Genomic DNA, 16,693 nt, shown 5'->3' with positions numbered 1-16,693 from the left:
TGACTTTGAAGCACTGCTTGGTGGCTCACGACTTCAGGAGCAGGAGTAGGCAGATCTCTGAGTTTGAGCCAGCTGTGTCTACAGAGCTAGTTCCAGGACAATTGTGGCTACAAAAGCTCGAAAAGCAAACAAAACAAAAAGGAAAGAAAACAATGACTTTATAGAAGTAGCAGAAAGAATACTTGTAGGAATAAACTTAAGCAAGAAGTCAAAGAGCTCTACACTGAAAAGTCCCAAAACTCTATTGGAAGAAATCAAAGACACAAATAAAAAGAAAGAAACCCCAAGTTCATAGATGAAAAGATTTAATACTGTTACAAAGATAATACCACTCCAAGCAGGCTACAAATTTAATACAATCCCTATCAAAACCTATTTGCCTCAACATTTCACATATTTATTTGCCTGGTAGGATATACCATGAAAACCATCTTCTCATTTCTCTTATCTCTTGAAGAATCTTGAAAAAAAAAAGGAAAGATTTTTTTGTTAGTGATTCAGGGTACAGTCCTAGGGTGTGTTTAGACATAAAGAGATCAGCTGAGGTATCAGCTGTATTTTTTATTATTATTTTAAATAACACTTGTTTTGGTGCTGCAGCATTGACATTCTGGTTTCTGAGACAGATGTCTACAGCCTGTGAGAAGCTGCCTTGTCTCCCTCCCCCTGGCAGTGCTACCCTCCCCTTGGCTCGGATGCACCTAATAGCTCTGCCTTCTCAATTGCTCACTATGTATTGTCTTGTCATAAAAATGTAGACCGAAAAGAGTCTGGGAAAACTGTTGACCACAGCAGAACAATCTAGCTCCTCCCATGGAAAGTTCTCAAGCTATTCCAAGGAAACAGAAAAAAAGAGGAACACACTGGGATATTTTTTCCTAATTCTTAATTGGTAGATAGTGAGTTATGACAGTTAATGTATTTGGCTTTTTCCTTGCTCAAGTTTGAGCTTTCTCTGGGATCAAGAAGGTATGGTGCAACATTCCTCCTCTTCTTTTCTGGTGGAGACAGGATCTCACTAGAGGGGAACTGCTAGACCATGTGGTGACCCTATGCTTAGGTTTAGTATCACCATATTATTCTTTTTTAAAAGAAAAAAATCAATTTCACTTGACTCTATTTTGTTTGCGACAGTCTTGGTTTTTTTGGTCTAGACTGTCTTTGAACTCGCTATCCTCCTGCCTCCACCTCTTGAGTTCTAGCATCACAGATGTGTGTTTCCACATCCAGACTAACCTGTTTTCGGAAGGAGACTGTAGCAGTTTACATTTCCACCAGCAATTCACAAGAGTTTCATTTATGTCTATTGTTATGCTAATTTCACATAGTTTTAATTATTATAACTTGGTAATAAATTTTGAAGTCAACAAGTATGAATATGTGAGTCCATATGAATTTTAGATGGATTTTTATTCCTATTTCTACCAAACAAGCATTGGATATTTTTGTTATTGTTTTTTGAGACAGGGTCTCACTATGTAGCCAAGACTGGCCTGGACCCTGCTATATAAACCTGGCTTGTCCATACTTATAGGGATCTACCTGCCTCTGACTCCCAAATGCTGCGACTAAAGCTATGTGCCACCTAGTCAGTTATCATTGGATTTTGAAAGAGATTGCATGAAGTAGGATCCTCTGGTATATGATACCAGACCAATAAATAATGTGCTCACCACATTTTCATAGGCATCTATATTAGTTATTTCTTTTCTTTTTCCTTTTTTGTCAACTTGACATAAACTAAAATAATCTGAAAAGAGGAAACCTCAACTGAGAAAGTTTCCATCAGACTGGCTTGCAGGCAAGCTTGTGGGGCACTTTCTTGATTGATTATTGATGTGGAAGGGCCCAGTCCACTGTAGGCAGTGTCATTCCTGGGCAGGTGGTCCTGGGATGTGTCAGGAAGCAGGCTGACTAAGCCATGTAGAGAAAGCCAATAAGCAGCATTCCTCCATGATGCTTCAGTTTCTGACTCCAGGTTTCTGCCTTGAGTTCCTACTTGACTTCTGATGATGGACTGTAACCTATAAGCCAAATAAACCCTTTCCTCTACAAGGAGGTTTTGGTCATGGTGTTTTATCACAGCAATAGAAAGCAAACCAAGAATATAGTCAAGATTCTGTTATGCCTTCCACCACTGATGAGGATATAACACAAGAACAGCTACAGGAGTCATAGCAGTAACCATACGACTGAAGTGGCTGAGATAAAGAAAATCTAGAGGCCTAAAATTATGACAAATGGTTCAGACATGTCAAAGAAGCAATAATTTATTATCAGAGTCCTTTAATCCGAAACTGAAAATATTAAAATCCAGACTGGGTGTGGTGGCTCACTCCTATAATCCCAACACTGAAGAATTTGTAGCAGGAAGGTCACCTTTGGCCTGTGAATTTCAAGCCAGCCAGGGGTACAATGTGAGATCCTGTCTCAGAAAAGCAAAATAGAAACCAGGAATAATTACTCCATTTTTCTTGTAGCTCTAATATCCTTGATCTAAAACCAAAAACCTAACATAACTTCCCTTGTATTAAGGTGTCAACGTGAACTCCTAAGGAGCTACATGCAATGTATAATAGATAATGCAGCACTGGAGTATTAAGCTAGGAGTTATATTTTTAAAAATGGAATTTCAGTCAGATAGATGGCTCAGTGGGTGAAAGCACTTGCTATGTAAGCCTCACTACCTGAATTTGACCCCAGTATGCTATGTGCAGTACATCTATAACTTCAGCATTTTTTACAATAAAGTAGAAGTCAGAGACAGGAAAAGCAGAGCTTGAAGTCTAGCTACCTTGGAGAATGCAGTGCAATAGTATAAGAGAGACCCTATCTCAAAACAAGGTGGAAGGGAAGATTTGATTAGAAACCTTACTGTGGTACACACACACACACACACACACTTTGTTTACCCACACACTTTGTTTACCCACGTTTTATTTGAGAAAAGAATGGTTAACACAGATACTTCTTAAACATCTGTAGAGTTCTGATGCTCTGCTGTGGACATGAATGAGAAATGTCCTATATAGGTTCATAAATTTGAACACCAGTTGTTGGTGCTGTTTGGGAAGGTTACAGAGCCTTTAGGGGGTAGAGGCTTTCAGGAGGAGGTACACTACCATGGGGGAGGCTTTGATGTTTTATAACGTGGTCCAACCTCCTGCTGTTTTTCTGCTTTCTTAGTGTAGATACAATAGAGCCAGCTCTCTGTTCCTGCCACCATGGGCCCCAGTCAGACCTTCCTGACATGGTGGGTTATATCTCTCTAGAAGTGTAAGCAAAAACCCTCTCAACCCTAAGTTGCTCTGCTTTTGTAGGATTATTTTATCACAGTAACAGAAAAGTAATTGAGACATGCTTCAGTGGTAAAGTAGTTACTTTTTGGTGCCTTCACCTGTTAAGTTAGACGCAAAGTATAATACAGATTGCACTCACAAATTGCTATTGAGAATGCTGGTTCGTTCTCATGACATGGACAGTTAGAGAAGAGAGCCTGCTTGGGAATTCATTCTTAAATCCCACCATTTTGAGAATAAAGTTAAGGCTGTGATTTTTACTTCTGGGAACCATTTTTAACATACATAAAAATGATCTATATTATTTCTTATTGAAAATGCTCAAATATTTGTTTACTAGAAATGAGAAAACCAGTTCATATAGATATGACACTCATTATGAATGTTTCTTTTAAGAAATATCTTCAGTATTTAGATGGGATGTAATGTAAATGAAACACTACAGAGCTTCAAGCCAATCATCAAAGCTAAACTGAGGTTAAAAAAAATGTTCAAATGTGGCTAGACAGAAGTTCCTGACCTGCCTGGTCCCACAGCCATTCAGTCCCAAAGAAACATACAAAGGCTTATATTAAATACAAATTGTTTGAGCTATTAGCTCAGGCTTATTATTAACTAGCTCTTACAGCTTAAATTAACCCATAATTCTTGCCTATATTGGTACCTTTTTTTCAGTGAGGCATACTCTGCCTTTCCTCTTCTCAGAATTCTCCTAGTCTGGTTGCCCCACCTATACTTCCTGCCTGGTTACTAGTCAATCAGTGTTTTATTAAACTAATATTACTGACAAATCTTTACAGTGTGCAAGAACATTATCCCACAGCATTTCCCTTTTTTCTTTTCAAAAACAAAACCCCTGAATCTAATCTCCTTTATTTAGCTTTTTTTCTGACCATTTATTCATAATAACTTGTAACCAACATGCTAAACAAAGACAAACAGTCATAATCCATTTTTTTTTTGGAATGTAGGTGCAATTTTCTAGGCTACTTCTTGCTGATTGGGGTTACTTATAATCTTATGGGGACCCAAAGAATATTTAGGATTATGGTCAAGTCCTAACTGGAGTATTGTGTGAGGCTTGATCATCTCAGCCAGCAGCCTTAAAGCTGTTCTGGATGCAGAACTCAGAAAAACTGCAACAGGGTGGTCTGAATTGGTGGATCATCTTGGCCATTCATTCCCATTGCAGACCCCTCAAGGTGTCTTCCTTGATCAGACCTTATTTTTCTTAACCAAGAATGAATCCATAGCTTCTCATGGATGTTTCCAATGGAAACAAAAGTAAAACCTTTTCTCCAAAGTAACATATCTTTTGACTTAAATTTGAAGTCAAAATATATTTTCAAAATATATAAGTTAGATTAATCCAACAGCATTCATAATTAACTGTCTTTTAGCAGCTGTTGCTCCTTCCTCAGCAGTCAAACAATTCAAAGATAATGCCAATAACATACAGTATTCAGACTCTCTGTGTATTTTCTATCTTCATGTGGCTTTTTAAAAATTCTATTTCTTTTATTTTTATTTGTAATTTTCAGGTTTGAGACAGGGTTTCTCTGTGTATTTCTGGCTATCCTAGAGCTCACACTTTGAATAACTATTCTATTTTTTTAAAGAACTTTATATTTTTACTTTTCTCTCCCAAGTTTATGTATATTTATAAACACTCTATAAACTGTATAGTGTTCTTTTTTCATCTGAATCTGTCTTTACTGTATATCTCTATCTTTTTCTGACTACATAAGTTTTTAATCTGCTAAGTGATATGGCTAGCACTAAAGCTGTGCTTTGGCAGCTGATTCCTCCCCGTTCCTTAGCTTTTTGAGAGTCCAGCTTCATAGCAGAGATACTCGCAGGAGACACATTTACTGCCACAACTCTGTAGGATTTCTAGGTCCATGCCACCACCAAGAAGCCTGATGTTGGTTGCTCATAAACACCATTTAAAAGTTTGGTGTCAGAGCTTCTTAAAAGAGCTACAAGGTTTTTGCCATTAACACTAAATCAGGAAGCCTCTCTTAAAGGAGCTGCTTGCTGCCAGCAAACAAAGGCTATCAGAGAAAAGAGAGTTAGCAAGAAGCTTCACTTGACTCTGTTCTTGTCTGTCTACAATCCTTTTTATTAAAGCTTTCTCAAGTTTTATGTGGAAATTCTTGCCAAACTTTTGGGCACCATTTGTAAATGGAGGTTTCTGTTCTGCCAGGTCCCTCAGCTGTTTAGTCCCAAACAACACATAGAGGCTTATATTATTAATTATAAACTGTTTGGCCTATTAACTCAGACTTATTATTAACTAGTCCTTACAACTCAAATTAACCCATAATTCTTGTTTATATTTAGCCACTCTTGGTACCTTTTCTTAGTAAGGCATTCTCTTTTTGGGTCTGGGTTACCTCACTCAGAATAGTGTTTTCTATTTCCATCCATTTGCATGCAAAATTCAAGATGTCATTGTTTTTTACCGCTGAGTAGTACTCTAATGTGTATATATTCCACATTTTCTTTATCCATTCTTCCATTGGAGGGCATCTAGGTTGTTTCCAGGTTCTGGCTATTACAAATAATGCTGCTATGAACATAGTTGAACAAATGCTTTTGTAGTATGATAGGGCATCTCTTGGGTATATTCCCAAGAGTGGTATTGGTGGATCCTGGGGTAGGTTGATCCCAAATTTCCTGAGAAACCACCACACTGATTTTTAAAGTGGTTGCACAAGTTTGCATTCCCACCAGCAATGGATGAGTGTACCCCTTACTCCACATCCTCTCCAGCAAAGGCTATCATTGTTGTGTTTGACTTTAGCCATTCTGACAGGTGTAAGATGGTATCTCAAAGTTGTTTTGATTTGCATTTCCCTGATCGCTAAGGAGGTTGAGCATGACCTTAGTGTCTTTTGGCCATTTGAACTTCTTCTGTTGAGAATTCTCTTTTCAGTTCAGTGTCCCATTTTTTTTAAATGGGTTAATTAGCATTTTAAAGTCTAGTTTCTCTTGCTTCCTCTGTGTCTGGCTGGTGACTGAATCTTTGTCTTTCCTTTTCCCAGAATTCTCTTAGTCTGGTCGCCCTACCTATAATTCCTGCCTGGCAACTGGCCAATCAGCATTTTATTAAACTAATACAAGTGACAAATCTTTACAATTTACAAGAGCATTATCCCACAGCAAATGTGTCTGGAACCCTGCACATGGTCTCTGTACAGAAGAGCTAACATGTCAGCTTAACACTTCAGCCTTTAAAAAGGATGCTTTAGCTGGGCTCTGGTAGTGTACAACTTTAATCCCAGCACTTGGGAAGCAGAGGCAGGTGGATCTCTGTGAGTTCAAGGCCTGTCTGATCTACAAAGTGAGTTCCAGATCAGTCAGGACTGCTTACACAGAGAAACCCTGTCTCTTCCCCCCACCCCAAAAAGAAGCTTTTAGGTCAATCCATGGCTGATCTCTTAGAACTCAGATTTCTGGAAGATTTCCACTCCCTAAGAGAGAAGGATGACTTACTGCACCTAAACAGTATAAATAATATGGTTTGTGTAAAATACCTGCTTCCTGGGAGTCCAGAATTCAGATATATACTACAGTTCCCCAATATAAACCTACATGCAGTCCCCAATATAAACCTTAGGCAGATACCTTGCCACACCTATAGTCATATCCTGTGGAACTGCATTGAAGAAAGACTTGTAGAAGCTTGTGCCTTATTTTTTGAAGGCTTCACCCTGTAAATCTTTTCCTTTTCCCACATTTTCTCCACATTCTTTTACTGTTAAACATCTTAGCTGAGAAAAGAATATATTTAGTTAATATGAATAATGGGTTAATATAAGCTACAAGAGCTGATAAGTAGCCTGAGCTAATGAGCTCAGTTTTATAACTTATGGAGATCTCTGTGTGATTTTCTTTGGGGCTTGCCGGCTGTGGGGAATTAGGCAGGGAAGAAACCTCAATGAGCAGGCCCTTCATGTTACAGAATGGCGCCCAGCGTGGGGTTCGGACCCACGATCCTGAGATTAAGAGTCTCATGCTCTACAGACTGAGCTAGCATGGGAATGCAGCCTGCCGCTCCTTTTTACTACAACAGGGTTTTCTATGTAACAGTCCTGGCTGTCTTGGAACTTGCTTTTTTTGGAACTTGCTTTCTAGACCAAGCAAGCCTTGAATTTACTGAGATCCTCCTGCCTCTGCCTCCCAAGTGCTGGGATTAAAGGTATGCACCACCACCGCCTGGCTAGGAAAAACATCTTAAAAGATTGATCCAAAAAGTCAAAAATATATCTTAAATGTCCAGAATAAATGGAAATGAAGTAAGTATGCTGGTGTCAATTTTAGCAAAGAACAGGGAAAAGACAATGTTCTAGTTTACTATCTGCTCTGTGATAAAACACAGACCAAACCCAACTCAGTGAGGAAAGGGCTTATTTCTTCCCAGGTGCATCAAGTTGACAACCAAACTAACCAGGACAAAAGGGACCTCAGAGTTGAAAGGATACCATCAAGTATATAAAGATATATAAGTATATATAACTACATTGAATAAAACAAAAGAAAAGATACTGCATACTTATACAATTTCATAAAACAAAAAAGATACTAAAAACTTGTTGAAAAGGAAATATAATCCATTTATAAATGAAAAAACACATATAACAGATTTTTAAACAGCAATACCAACAGTACACACACGGAATTAAGTCTTAAATATTCTGAAAAAAAATCTAGAGTTGGATTCAACCAAATCAGAATTCCAGTATTAAGGTAGACTATAGGAAGAGGGCACCTCAGTTAAGATTTGCCTCATCAGATGATCTGTGGGGACTTTTTTGATTGTTGATTTATGTAGGAGAGCCTAGCACACAATGAATAGTTCCATCTCTAGCTAGGTGAGTCTGGGCTGTATAAGAAAGAAATCTAAAGATGTGATTAAAAGTAAGCCAGTAAGTAACATTCCTCCATTGTCCCTGCTGCAGTTTCTCCCTTGAGCTCTTGTCCTGGACTCCTTTAAAGATGGACTGTATGTAACCTGTAAACTGAAAATGACATGCTCTATGTCTTAGGTTTCTATTGCTGTGAAGAGACCCTACGATAATGGCAATTCTTTCAAAGAAAATATTTAATTGTGGTGGCTTACAGTTTCAGAGGTTTAGTCCATTTTCATCATGGCAAGGAGCATGAAAGCATAAAGGCAAATGGTGCAGGAGAGGTAGCTCAGAGTCTTGCAGGCAACAGGAGCTGGTTAAGTGTCACACTAAGGGAAGTTTGGGCAAAAGAGACATCAAAGCTCACCCCCACAGTGACACACTTCCTCTAACAAGGCCATACCTGTTAAGTTGGGAGCATAGCCCCAGGCCCCGACCTGGGAGTTGCTTTGCTCTGGACTCCAAATCCCAGCAAGCCAGGTCCTGACCCTTCCCTGGGGTGGGGGGAGGTCAGGACCACTCCTGCAGGGTATTTAAGTGAGCTCCTAGAGGAGAAACTGGTGGTTTTCGGGTCTGCATGGGCTCCCTGCTGTCCTGTCTCCCGCCATGCACTCGGCCACCAGAGAATGTTCATTCTTAATAAAACGATGGGCATTTTGATTTGGTTTGATTTGACCTAATTGGATTTCTTGTGCTGGCAGAGCTGCCCTTTTCTTATCAATACCTACTCCAACAAAGCCACACCTCCTAATAGTGCCATCCCTATGAGATTATAGGGGGCCAAGTACATTCAAACTACCAAACTAAGCAAACCTAAGGACCTGAGTTTGATTCTCCATACCCATTAAGAAGGAGGTACTGTAACAGCATCTCTGGGGAGGCAAGGCAAATCCCTGGTATGTTCTGGCAAGCCGATCTAATCAATGAGCTCCCAGTTTCTGGAAAGCACTGGACTAAATGCATCACCAAAATTAGTGAACTAGAAATAGTGAGATGGTTTAGTATTTGCCACACAATTCTGACAATCTGAGCTCAGTTTCCAGAACCCACAACAGAAGAGAACTGACTCCAAAGGTTATTCTCTGACCTTCATATATGTGTGCACAAATACACACAAAATAATAATAAACAAACAAAATCCCAAGTAAACCACGCAGACATGGTGGGACATGCCTTTAATCCCAGCACTCAGGAAACAGTGTCAACTGAATCTCATAGTGAGTTCCAGGTCAGCCAGGAATCCACAGTGAAACTATTTCAAAAAAAACAAACAAACAAAAACCAAACAGGATCTAACAGCAAAGGAAATACACCAGGAAAAATGACATCAGAACAACCCAGGACTAGGGCTGTAGAGACAGCTCAGTAGTTTAAAAAAAAAAAATTCACTGTCTTTATAGAACAACCTAGCTCAATTCCCAACACCAACCTGCAGCTCACAATAGTCTGGAACTCCAGTTCCAGGAGACCTGATGCTCTCTTCTGGCTTCTGTAGGCACTGCATGTATGTGGTACATTTATAGAAGCATAGATAAAACACTTATACACATAAAACAAAAATAAATAAATCTTAAAAAAGAAAAACTCAGAGCTACGGCTATACTTCAAAGCTAGACAACATTATTTTCTGGTCTTCTCATTCAGAATTCCATTTTAATTCCAGTTTTGACTTCTTAGAGCTCTTGCTCTGATGGCTTCTTTCCATGCTGCTCTATTGTACAAATCTATTTTCTTACCTCTTTAAAGATATTTGTCCTGAAAGAGCAGACAAGAGTGTAAAAATGGGAGACATGAAGAAGCAGTCTTTTAAAAAATGAAACCGACAGAGCCCTGCATTTGTCTGGCCTATTTGGTGGCATTAAAACATTTGGAAGAGAAATTCAAAGAACGATGGAAACTTAAATGAACAAAAGAAGCAGTTTCAATTTATCATTTGGCTCTAAAGCTAATCATATTTATCTAGTTATAATGTAGAAAATCTAAGTAAGTTTCTCATTTAACCAAACACTGAATCTCTGGAGGTACTAACATTTCAATGGAGAAAATTTCAAATCTTAATACAACCTATCAGACTTTCCACCCACTCACCCCTAAAATTGCACATTTCATACTATTAGCATTCCAAAATTGAAAGCTGAACATGTAGTTGTGGGTGAAAGCAAGCTGAAGGCAACTGTAGAAATAATAATAATGAACCTTCAAAGTTGAGTACCGAAAGCATTAGTGTCCTAGCTAGCTTTAATTGTTAATCTTACAGCCCTCTGACAGGAACGTCTCAATTGAGGAACTGCCTCGATCAAATTTGTCAATGGGCACGTCGGTGAGGAATTGTCTTGATTATTAATTGATGTGAGAGGCCCAGTCAGCTAAGGGTGGTCTCATCCCTAGGCAGGGGGTCTGGATTATTTGAGAAAGCTAACTATAGCCTTTGAGCTAGCTAGAAAGCAAGACAGCAATCATTGCTCCTCCATAGATCCTGCCTTGAGCTCCTGCTCTGACTTTCTTCAAAGACAATTACCTGGAAGTGTAAGCCAAATAAATCCTTTTCTCCCCAAGTTATTTTTTGGTCAGAGTGTTTATTATAGGAACAGCAACAGAACTAGATCAACTAGGTATTTTTACTACTTTGTATTTTTGCAATATTTTTTTAATGAAAGATGATACATTACCAAAAATATGAGACTTCAAATTTAGTATTTGGGGAACAAAGTGCAAAGTTGCATTCTAGTGATTATTCTGACATTTAAAATTATTTTGGATGAGATACAGCATGCAAATCATAGTAGACATTTAAGAACTATACAACTTAATATATTCTTTTTTAAACTTTAATTTAAAAAAAAATTTATGTACATTAGCATTAGGGTGTTGGATCACCTGGAACTGGAGTACAGACAGTAGTGAACTTCCATGTGGGTGCTGGGAATTGAATCTAGGTCTTCTGGAAGAACAGTCAATGCGTTTAACCGCTGAACCATCTCTTCAGCCCTTTTATTTTGTATGTATATTGAAAAGGGGTATCACTACTTAATTCTGGTTGTCCTGGAACTCACTATATAGATTAGGCTGGCCTTGAACTCACAGAGATCCTCTTGCCTCTGCCTCCCAAATGTGTGAGCCACCCACCACCGCTCAGCAGAATTTTTTTGTTTGTTTGTTTTTGAGATGGTTTCTCTGTGTATTCCTGTTGTCCTGGAACTCACCAGTCTGTAGACCATGCTGGCCTTGAACTCAGAAATCTGCCAGCTATAGTGATATTTTGTTTGTAATCTAACAAATAAACCTTGCCTGAAGATAAGAGTGCAGAGCTAAACCACTAGTTAGCCAAAGAGGCCAGGCAGTGGTGACACACACCTTTAATCCCAGCACTCAGAGACTGGCAGGTGAATCTCTGTTGAGTTCAAGGTCACCCTGGACTACAAGAAATTGCTCCAGTCTAAAAGAGAAACAGAACCAGGTGGTGCTATCTCACACCTTTAATCCCAACACTTGAGAGTCACAGGCCTAAAATCCCAGCACTATGGAGGTGGAGACAGGAAGAGATATGACTGGGTGGAGAGAGGAATATAAGGCAGGAGAGGAGCTCACCTGAAGTCTGAGAATTCAGTCTGAGGATTCAGCCTGAGCATGCAGTCTGAGGATTTGTAGAGTAGGATTGCCCCTTCAGTCTGAGGTTAAGTCATTCTATTCTTGTAAACATTACTAAGCTTTCCTGATCACTATAAACTACTCTCAGAAGCAAAGGTAAAGAAATGCTACATTTTATAACCTCTCTTCCTAAAATATACTTAAATTTAAGTAGCAAGACACCAAAATTCTTGACAAGTAGGGACAGCAAAACATGATCTTTAAGCCTATGAGAAACCAAGGTGAACAGAAAATATAAATTAGGAGGTGTCTTAGTTACTGTGTTTTTTTTTTTTTTTTTTTTTTAGTTTTTCGAGACAGGGTTTCTCTGTAGCTTTGGAGCCTGTCCTGGCACTAGCTCTTGTAGACCAGGCTGGCCTCGAACTCACAGAGATCCGCCTGCCTCTGCCTCCCGAGTGCTGGGATTAAAGGCGTGCGCCACCATTGCCCAGCTTAGTTACTGTTTTATTGCTGTGAAGAGACACCATAACCAAAACAACTTTGAAAAGAAAGCATTTAACTGTGGGCTTGCTTATAGTTACAAAGTTAGTCCATTAACATCATGGCAGGAAGCACTCAGGCATGGTGCTAGGGCAGCAGCTGAGAGCTTTCCATCCTGATCATCAGGCAGCAGGCACAGATAAAGAGACTGGACCTTGTGTGGGCTTTTGGAACCTCAGAGCCCACTTCCAGTGGCAATACACCTTCAACAAAGCCACACTTTGTAATCCTTCCTAAACAGTTCAACACCTGGCGCTAAGCATGCAAACGCATGAGGCTATGGACCATTCCCATTCAAACTACCCCAAAGAGAGCACTTTGATTTTGCAAACAAATTATCTGTAGCAATGTTGGTTTCAAAAGGGTGCATTCAAAGTTTTTCCTTTTACTGAATAAAACTAGTGTTTGTCCACTCCAGCTCCCCTCCCTCATAAAAACAGTAACTGTACTATTCCACAATCTCCAATATGCACTCATTTTAGAAGTCCATACTACTCTCAGTGTTTGAAGACTTCAGATTAAGTTACAGCACAAACAAACAAAAAGCCACCTAATGTCACCAGTGGACTTCTCTAATACGTACTGGATAAGAATTGGTACTCCTTTTCACTCAAGCCAACCCAGGGGCCCGAGAAAGGGCAACGCAGACTGAAACAGTGCCACCAGAACGTGACTCAAAAAACTGGAGCCAAGGATGACATAACACGAACGCATTCCCTTTCTCCACAATGCCTGTCATTCTCTCCATTCCCAAGAATTCACACAAACACCCCCAAAGATTGGGAGCGTGCAAGAGGGCACTGCAAGCCAGCTGGATTGAGTATGAGCAATGCAGTTCATCACTCCAAACGTTCATTCAGCCAGCTCCATCCAGAAAATCAAAGGAGATTCCAGCCAGAATGATGAACCACAGGAGCGGTCGCTTCCACTTAGTGCCCACAACGCCTACATGCAAACAGTGTCCCCTTGTGACTCAAGGAACATGCCAGTCTCTGCCCTGATTAGCACAGCCGCTGCCTCTCCTATGCTGAGCTGATGGTCAGCTACTCCAACTACCAGGTGCTGCCCACCTTTCCTCTGCTGGCGGCAGGGGTGGGGTGGGGGGACTCTATTAAACACTTTTAGAATCCAAACCTGGGTGAGTGGCAGTGGGTGAAATCACACACGTGGAAAAACACGGCCTTTCATGAACGTCCCCAAAGCTGTGCATGGTTCCTTTGATTTTTCCCATTCAATATTTTTTAAGTGCTGAGGATGGAACTCAGGGAGCTTTGCCGACTAGACAAGAGCTCCACCCCCCCCCCGAGATTCCGCAGCAGCCCCCCCCCCCCCCCGGAACTTTCTTTGATGACAGAATTACTAACCAAGTAAGAGAGCTCGAAAGTTACTCTTTTCGGGGTGGGGAGATGTGTCGGTCTTACATTCGAACCTCTACCGTCTTGACATCAAAACTATTTTGGGATGAGCCACGCAAGTTATGCAAGTGTCATTTTTTTTTTTTTAAAGAGAAAGATTTTCAAAGCCAAGCTCATCCCGGCCATTTTGCTGCACCGACGCTGCAAGGCCACCCCTCCACCTGTCCTCTCAGTACCCCCGCCCCAGCCCCTCACCCCCCCGGCGTGTGCGCTCCTTCGCACGACCAAGATCTTCGTGCGGAGCGGGTCCAGACTGGCCAGGGAGTGTGGCCGCGCCTGGGGCCAAGAGCCTGTGCTGCACAGGGGGTGGTGTCGCCAAGGGCGCAGGCCGTGACGTCCCTAGCTTTTAACTGACAGCCAGCCACCTCCCACACGCCCAGCGCTCTGGGCTGCAGCCAGGGAGTGACTGACAGTTACGGGGGCCTGGCGGCCCGCCCCCTGGAGCCCTAGCGCAGGCGGCAAGGGGCACGAGGGACGAGGGGAGCGCTCACCGCCTCAGGGAGTCCGACACCTGCAGCGCCCCGGGGGCCCCGGACGTGGGGCTCGGCGTCGCTGCGGGAACGCCAGCCCTGGGCATCGCAGTCCGCGCAGTTCCGAGCGCCTGCCTCACCTCCCCTTGCCTCTGCCGCGTCCTTAGGCGTTGAGCCCCGTGCAGGGGACCGCCCACCAACAAGGCAGCCAATGGGCATAGAGCGCGGGAAGTCTGGGGCGGGGCCCGGCCCCCTGGTCTCTCCAGGCGCTCAGGGCTCAGCGAAGCTTCAGCGAGGTTTCAGAGCAGAGCTGACCAGCAGAGGGAAAAGCTTCTGATCTGGAGGGCGCTTTCCTTCTTACACAAATTGGTCTTGACTGCGTGATGGTTAATACTCCACCTGATAGGGTCTAGAATCACCCAGAAGACAAACCTCTGGACACATCTGTGCGCAAGTTTCTAGACTAGGTAAGCAGAGGTGATACTAGGGCCCATCCTGACTGTGGGCAACTCTGTCCCTAGGGCGGTGTCATGGACTGAAAAGGAGAAATGGAACCGCACGCCGGCATTCATGGCTCTGCTTCCTGAGTGAAGGCGCAGTGTGACCGCATGCTCCTGATGCTTTGACCTCCACCGTGACCCTCAAACTGTGAATCAAACAAAGGTTGTTTTTTTTTTTTTTGGTCAGGTATTTGTGTTTTGGTTTGTTTTAGTTTTTTGAGACAAGGTTTCTCTGTGTAACAGCTCTGGCTGCCTGGAACTCACACTGTAGACTCTGCTGCCCAGCTGGTTTCGAACTCACAGAGGTCCACCTGCCTCTGCCTCCCGAGTACTGGGATTACAGGCCTGGGCCACCACCACCAGGCAGGCATTTGTTATTTTTGAAAGATGTATTATGTATTTGTTTTTATGTGTGTGAATGTTTGCTTGCATGGACGTGCCCAGAATAATGTCTTTATGTAGTATACCAACTGTCTGTCTGCTCATTACTTTTGCTTATTTTTCTTTTTTAGCTCGGTATGGCTGAAGATTGTAAATGTCCCCCTCGAGCTCGTGTTCAAGGTCTGACTTTTCAACATAGTGCACACTTAGAGGTAGGAGATCATGACAGCCCCGCCCTCCAAAGACTGACTCCTTTCTCCTTGCATTAGAGTGGCAATGAGGTGAATTGCTCTAGCCATGGCTGCCTGTCTCACCACAGAGCCAAAGACCGCCAGAGCAAGTGAACATGGACAGGAAGTTCTGACATCATGAGCCAAAATAAACCTTTCCCTCTGGGATTTGTTTCAGGGATTTTGTCACAGAAAAGGAAATCTAACACACAAACATACACAAATCAGTATATTAGGGTGTCTGGGTCATCACATCCTAATGTTTTAATTAAATTTATTTACTTTCATGTGTTCTCACACATGCATGCACACTGGAACAGGTACCACAGCATTTGTGTAGAGATCAGTTTGCTGGGGTCAGTTTTTGCCTTCCATCATGCTGAACTCGGCTTGTGAAGGCTTGGCAGCAAGTGCCTTTTCCCACCTAGGCATCACAGCAGTCTACATAACTTTGAGGTTTTTATTATTAATTTTTTACTTTTGAGGGAGGGTACACATGTGTGCAGGTTCTCACTTATGTTTGTGCAGCTCACCCGTGGGTATCACCCCACTGAAACTGACCACCTAGTTTTTGACACAAGTTCTCTCAGCAGACCTGGGGCTTGCTGATTCACCTAGACTGACTGCCCAGCAAGCTCCAGAGACCCTCCTGTCTCTGCCCCCCAGCACCAGGATTCCAATCTGAGCCACCATGCTCAATTCTTTAAATGGGTGCTCTGGATCAAATTCAGGTCCTTTCGGTCCGGTCCTCGGTGTACTTGACAAGCACTTTACTATGAGCTGTCCCTGCCCACAGTGCATCTCTTTATGGAGTGTACTATCTGGATAATGAGCTGTCTGTCTGCTCATTACCCACAATACATCTCTTTATGTAGAGTACTATCTGGATAATAATGAATGGTCTGTTCATTACCTTTGCTTATCTTTCTTTTTAGTTGGCCTTTTTAAAATTGCAGATTTTATATGTATTGTGTAGATGTGTGTATAATAAATAATTAGTCCATTGTTATTAATTTTTGTCTTTTACACACCTTATTTTTTGGCTTAATTTGCTATATTTTGGCAAATGACTGTTTTCATTTTCACTTAGTCAAACTAATTGATTTTTAAATGTTTTTTAGAGTTTTTAGTTTTTAACCTTTCTTAGAAAGTTTGTCATTATTATTTTAAAAATTAGGACACAAACTTGGGAGAAGTTGGAAAGGTTCTATATGGATCTAGGAAGAGTTGGGAGGAGTTCGGGGTGAATAAGATCAAAATATGTTCTATGCATGTATAAAATTCTCATGAATTAATTAAAATATATTTTTAAAAGTCTATCACTACCCCCAAGATTTAGAAAAAGTTTCCTATGGTT

The 16,693-nt window shown here is 41.4% G+C and overlaps 1 protein-coding gene across 10 annotated transcripts in view; it reads right to left on the bottom strand.

The window, feature by feature from the left end:
* Znf638 (zinc finger protein 638) overlaps positions 1–14,402 on the bottom strand; it is a 130,796-nt gene extending 116,394 nt beyond the window's left edge. For 5 of the 10 annotated variants that reach the window (XM_075983629.1, XM_075983631.1, XM_075983630.1 and 2 more), the window contains exon 1: positions 14,247–14,373. In XM_075983629.1, coding sequence (XP_075839744.1) covers positions 14,247–14,332 — 86 coding nt within the window. In that variant the 5' untranslated portion in view covers positions 14,333–14,373. Of the gene's footprint in view, positions 1–14,246 lie in introns of all 10 variants that reach the window. The other 5 variants (XM_075983632.1, XM_075983636.1, XM_075983642.1 and 2 more) reach the window with 4 other exon arrangements.
* Between the last annotated feature and the right edge of the window lie 2,291 nt (positions 14,403–16,693).

This window comes from Microtus pennsylvanicus, chromosome 8 (assembly GCF_037038515.1).
Source record: "Microtus pennsylvanicus isolate mMicPen1 chromosome 8, mMicPen1.hap1, whole genome shotgun sequence".
In the NCBI taxonomy this organism is placed as follows: Eukaryota; Metazoa; Chordata; class Mammalia; order Rodentia; family Cricetidae; genus Microtus; species Microtus pennsylvanicus.
The sequence above is the reverse complement of the archived record's forward strand: the minus strand, read 5'-3'. Positions and strand labels throughout refer to the sequence as shown.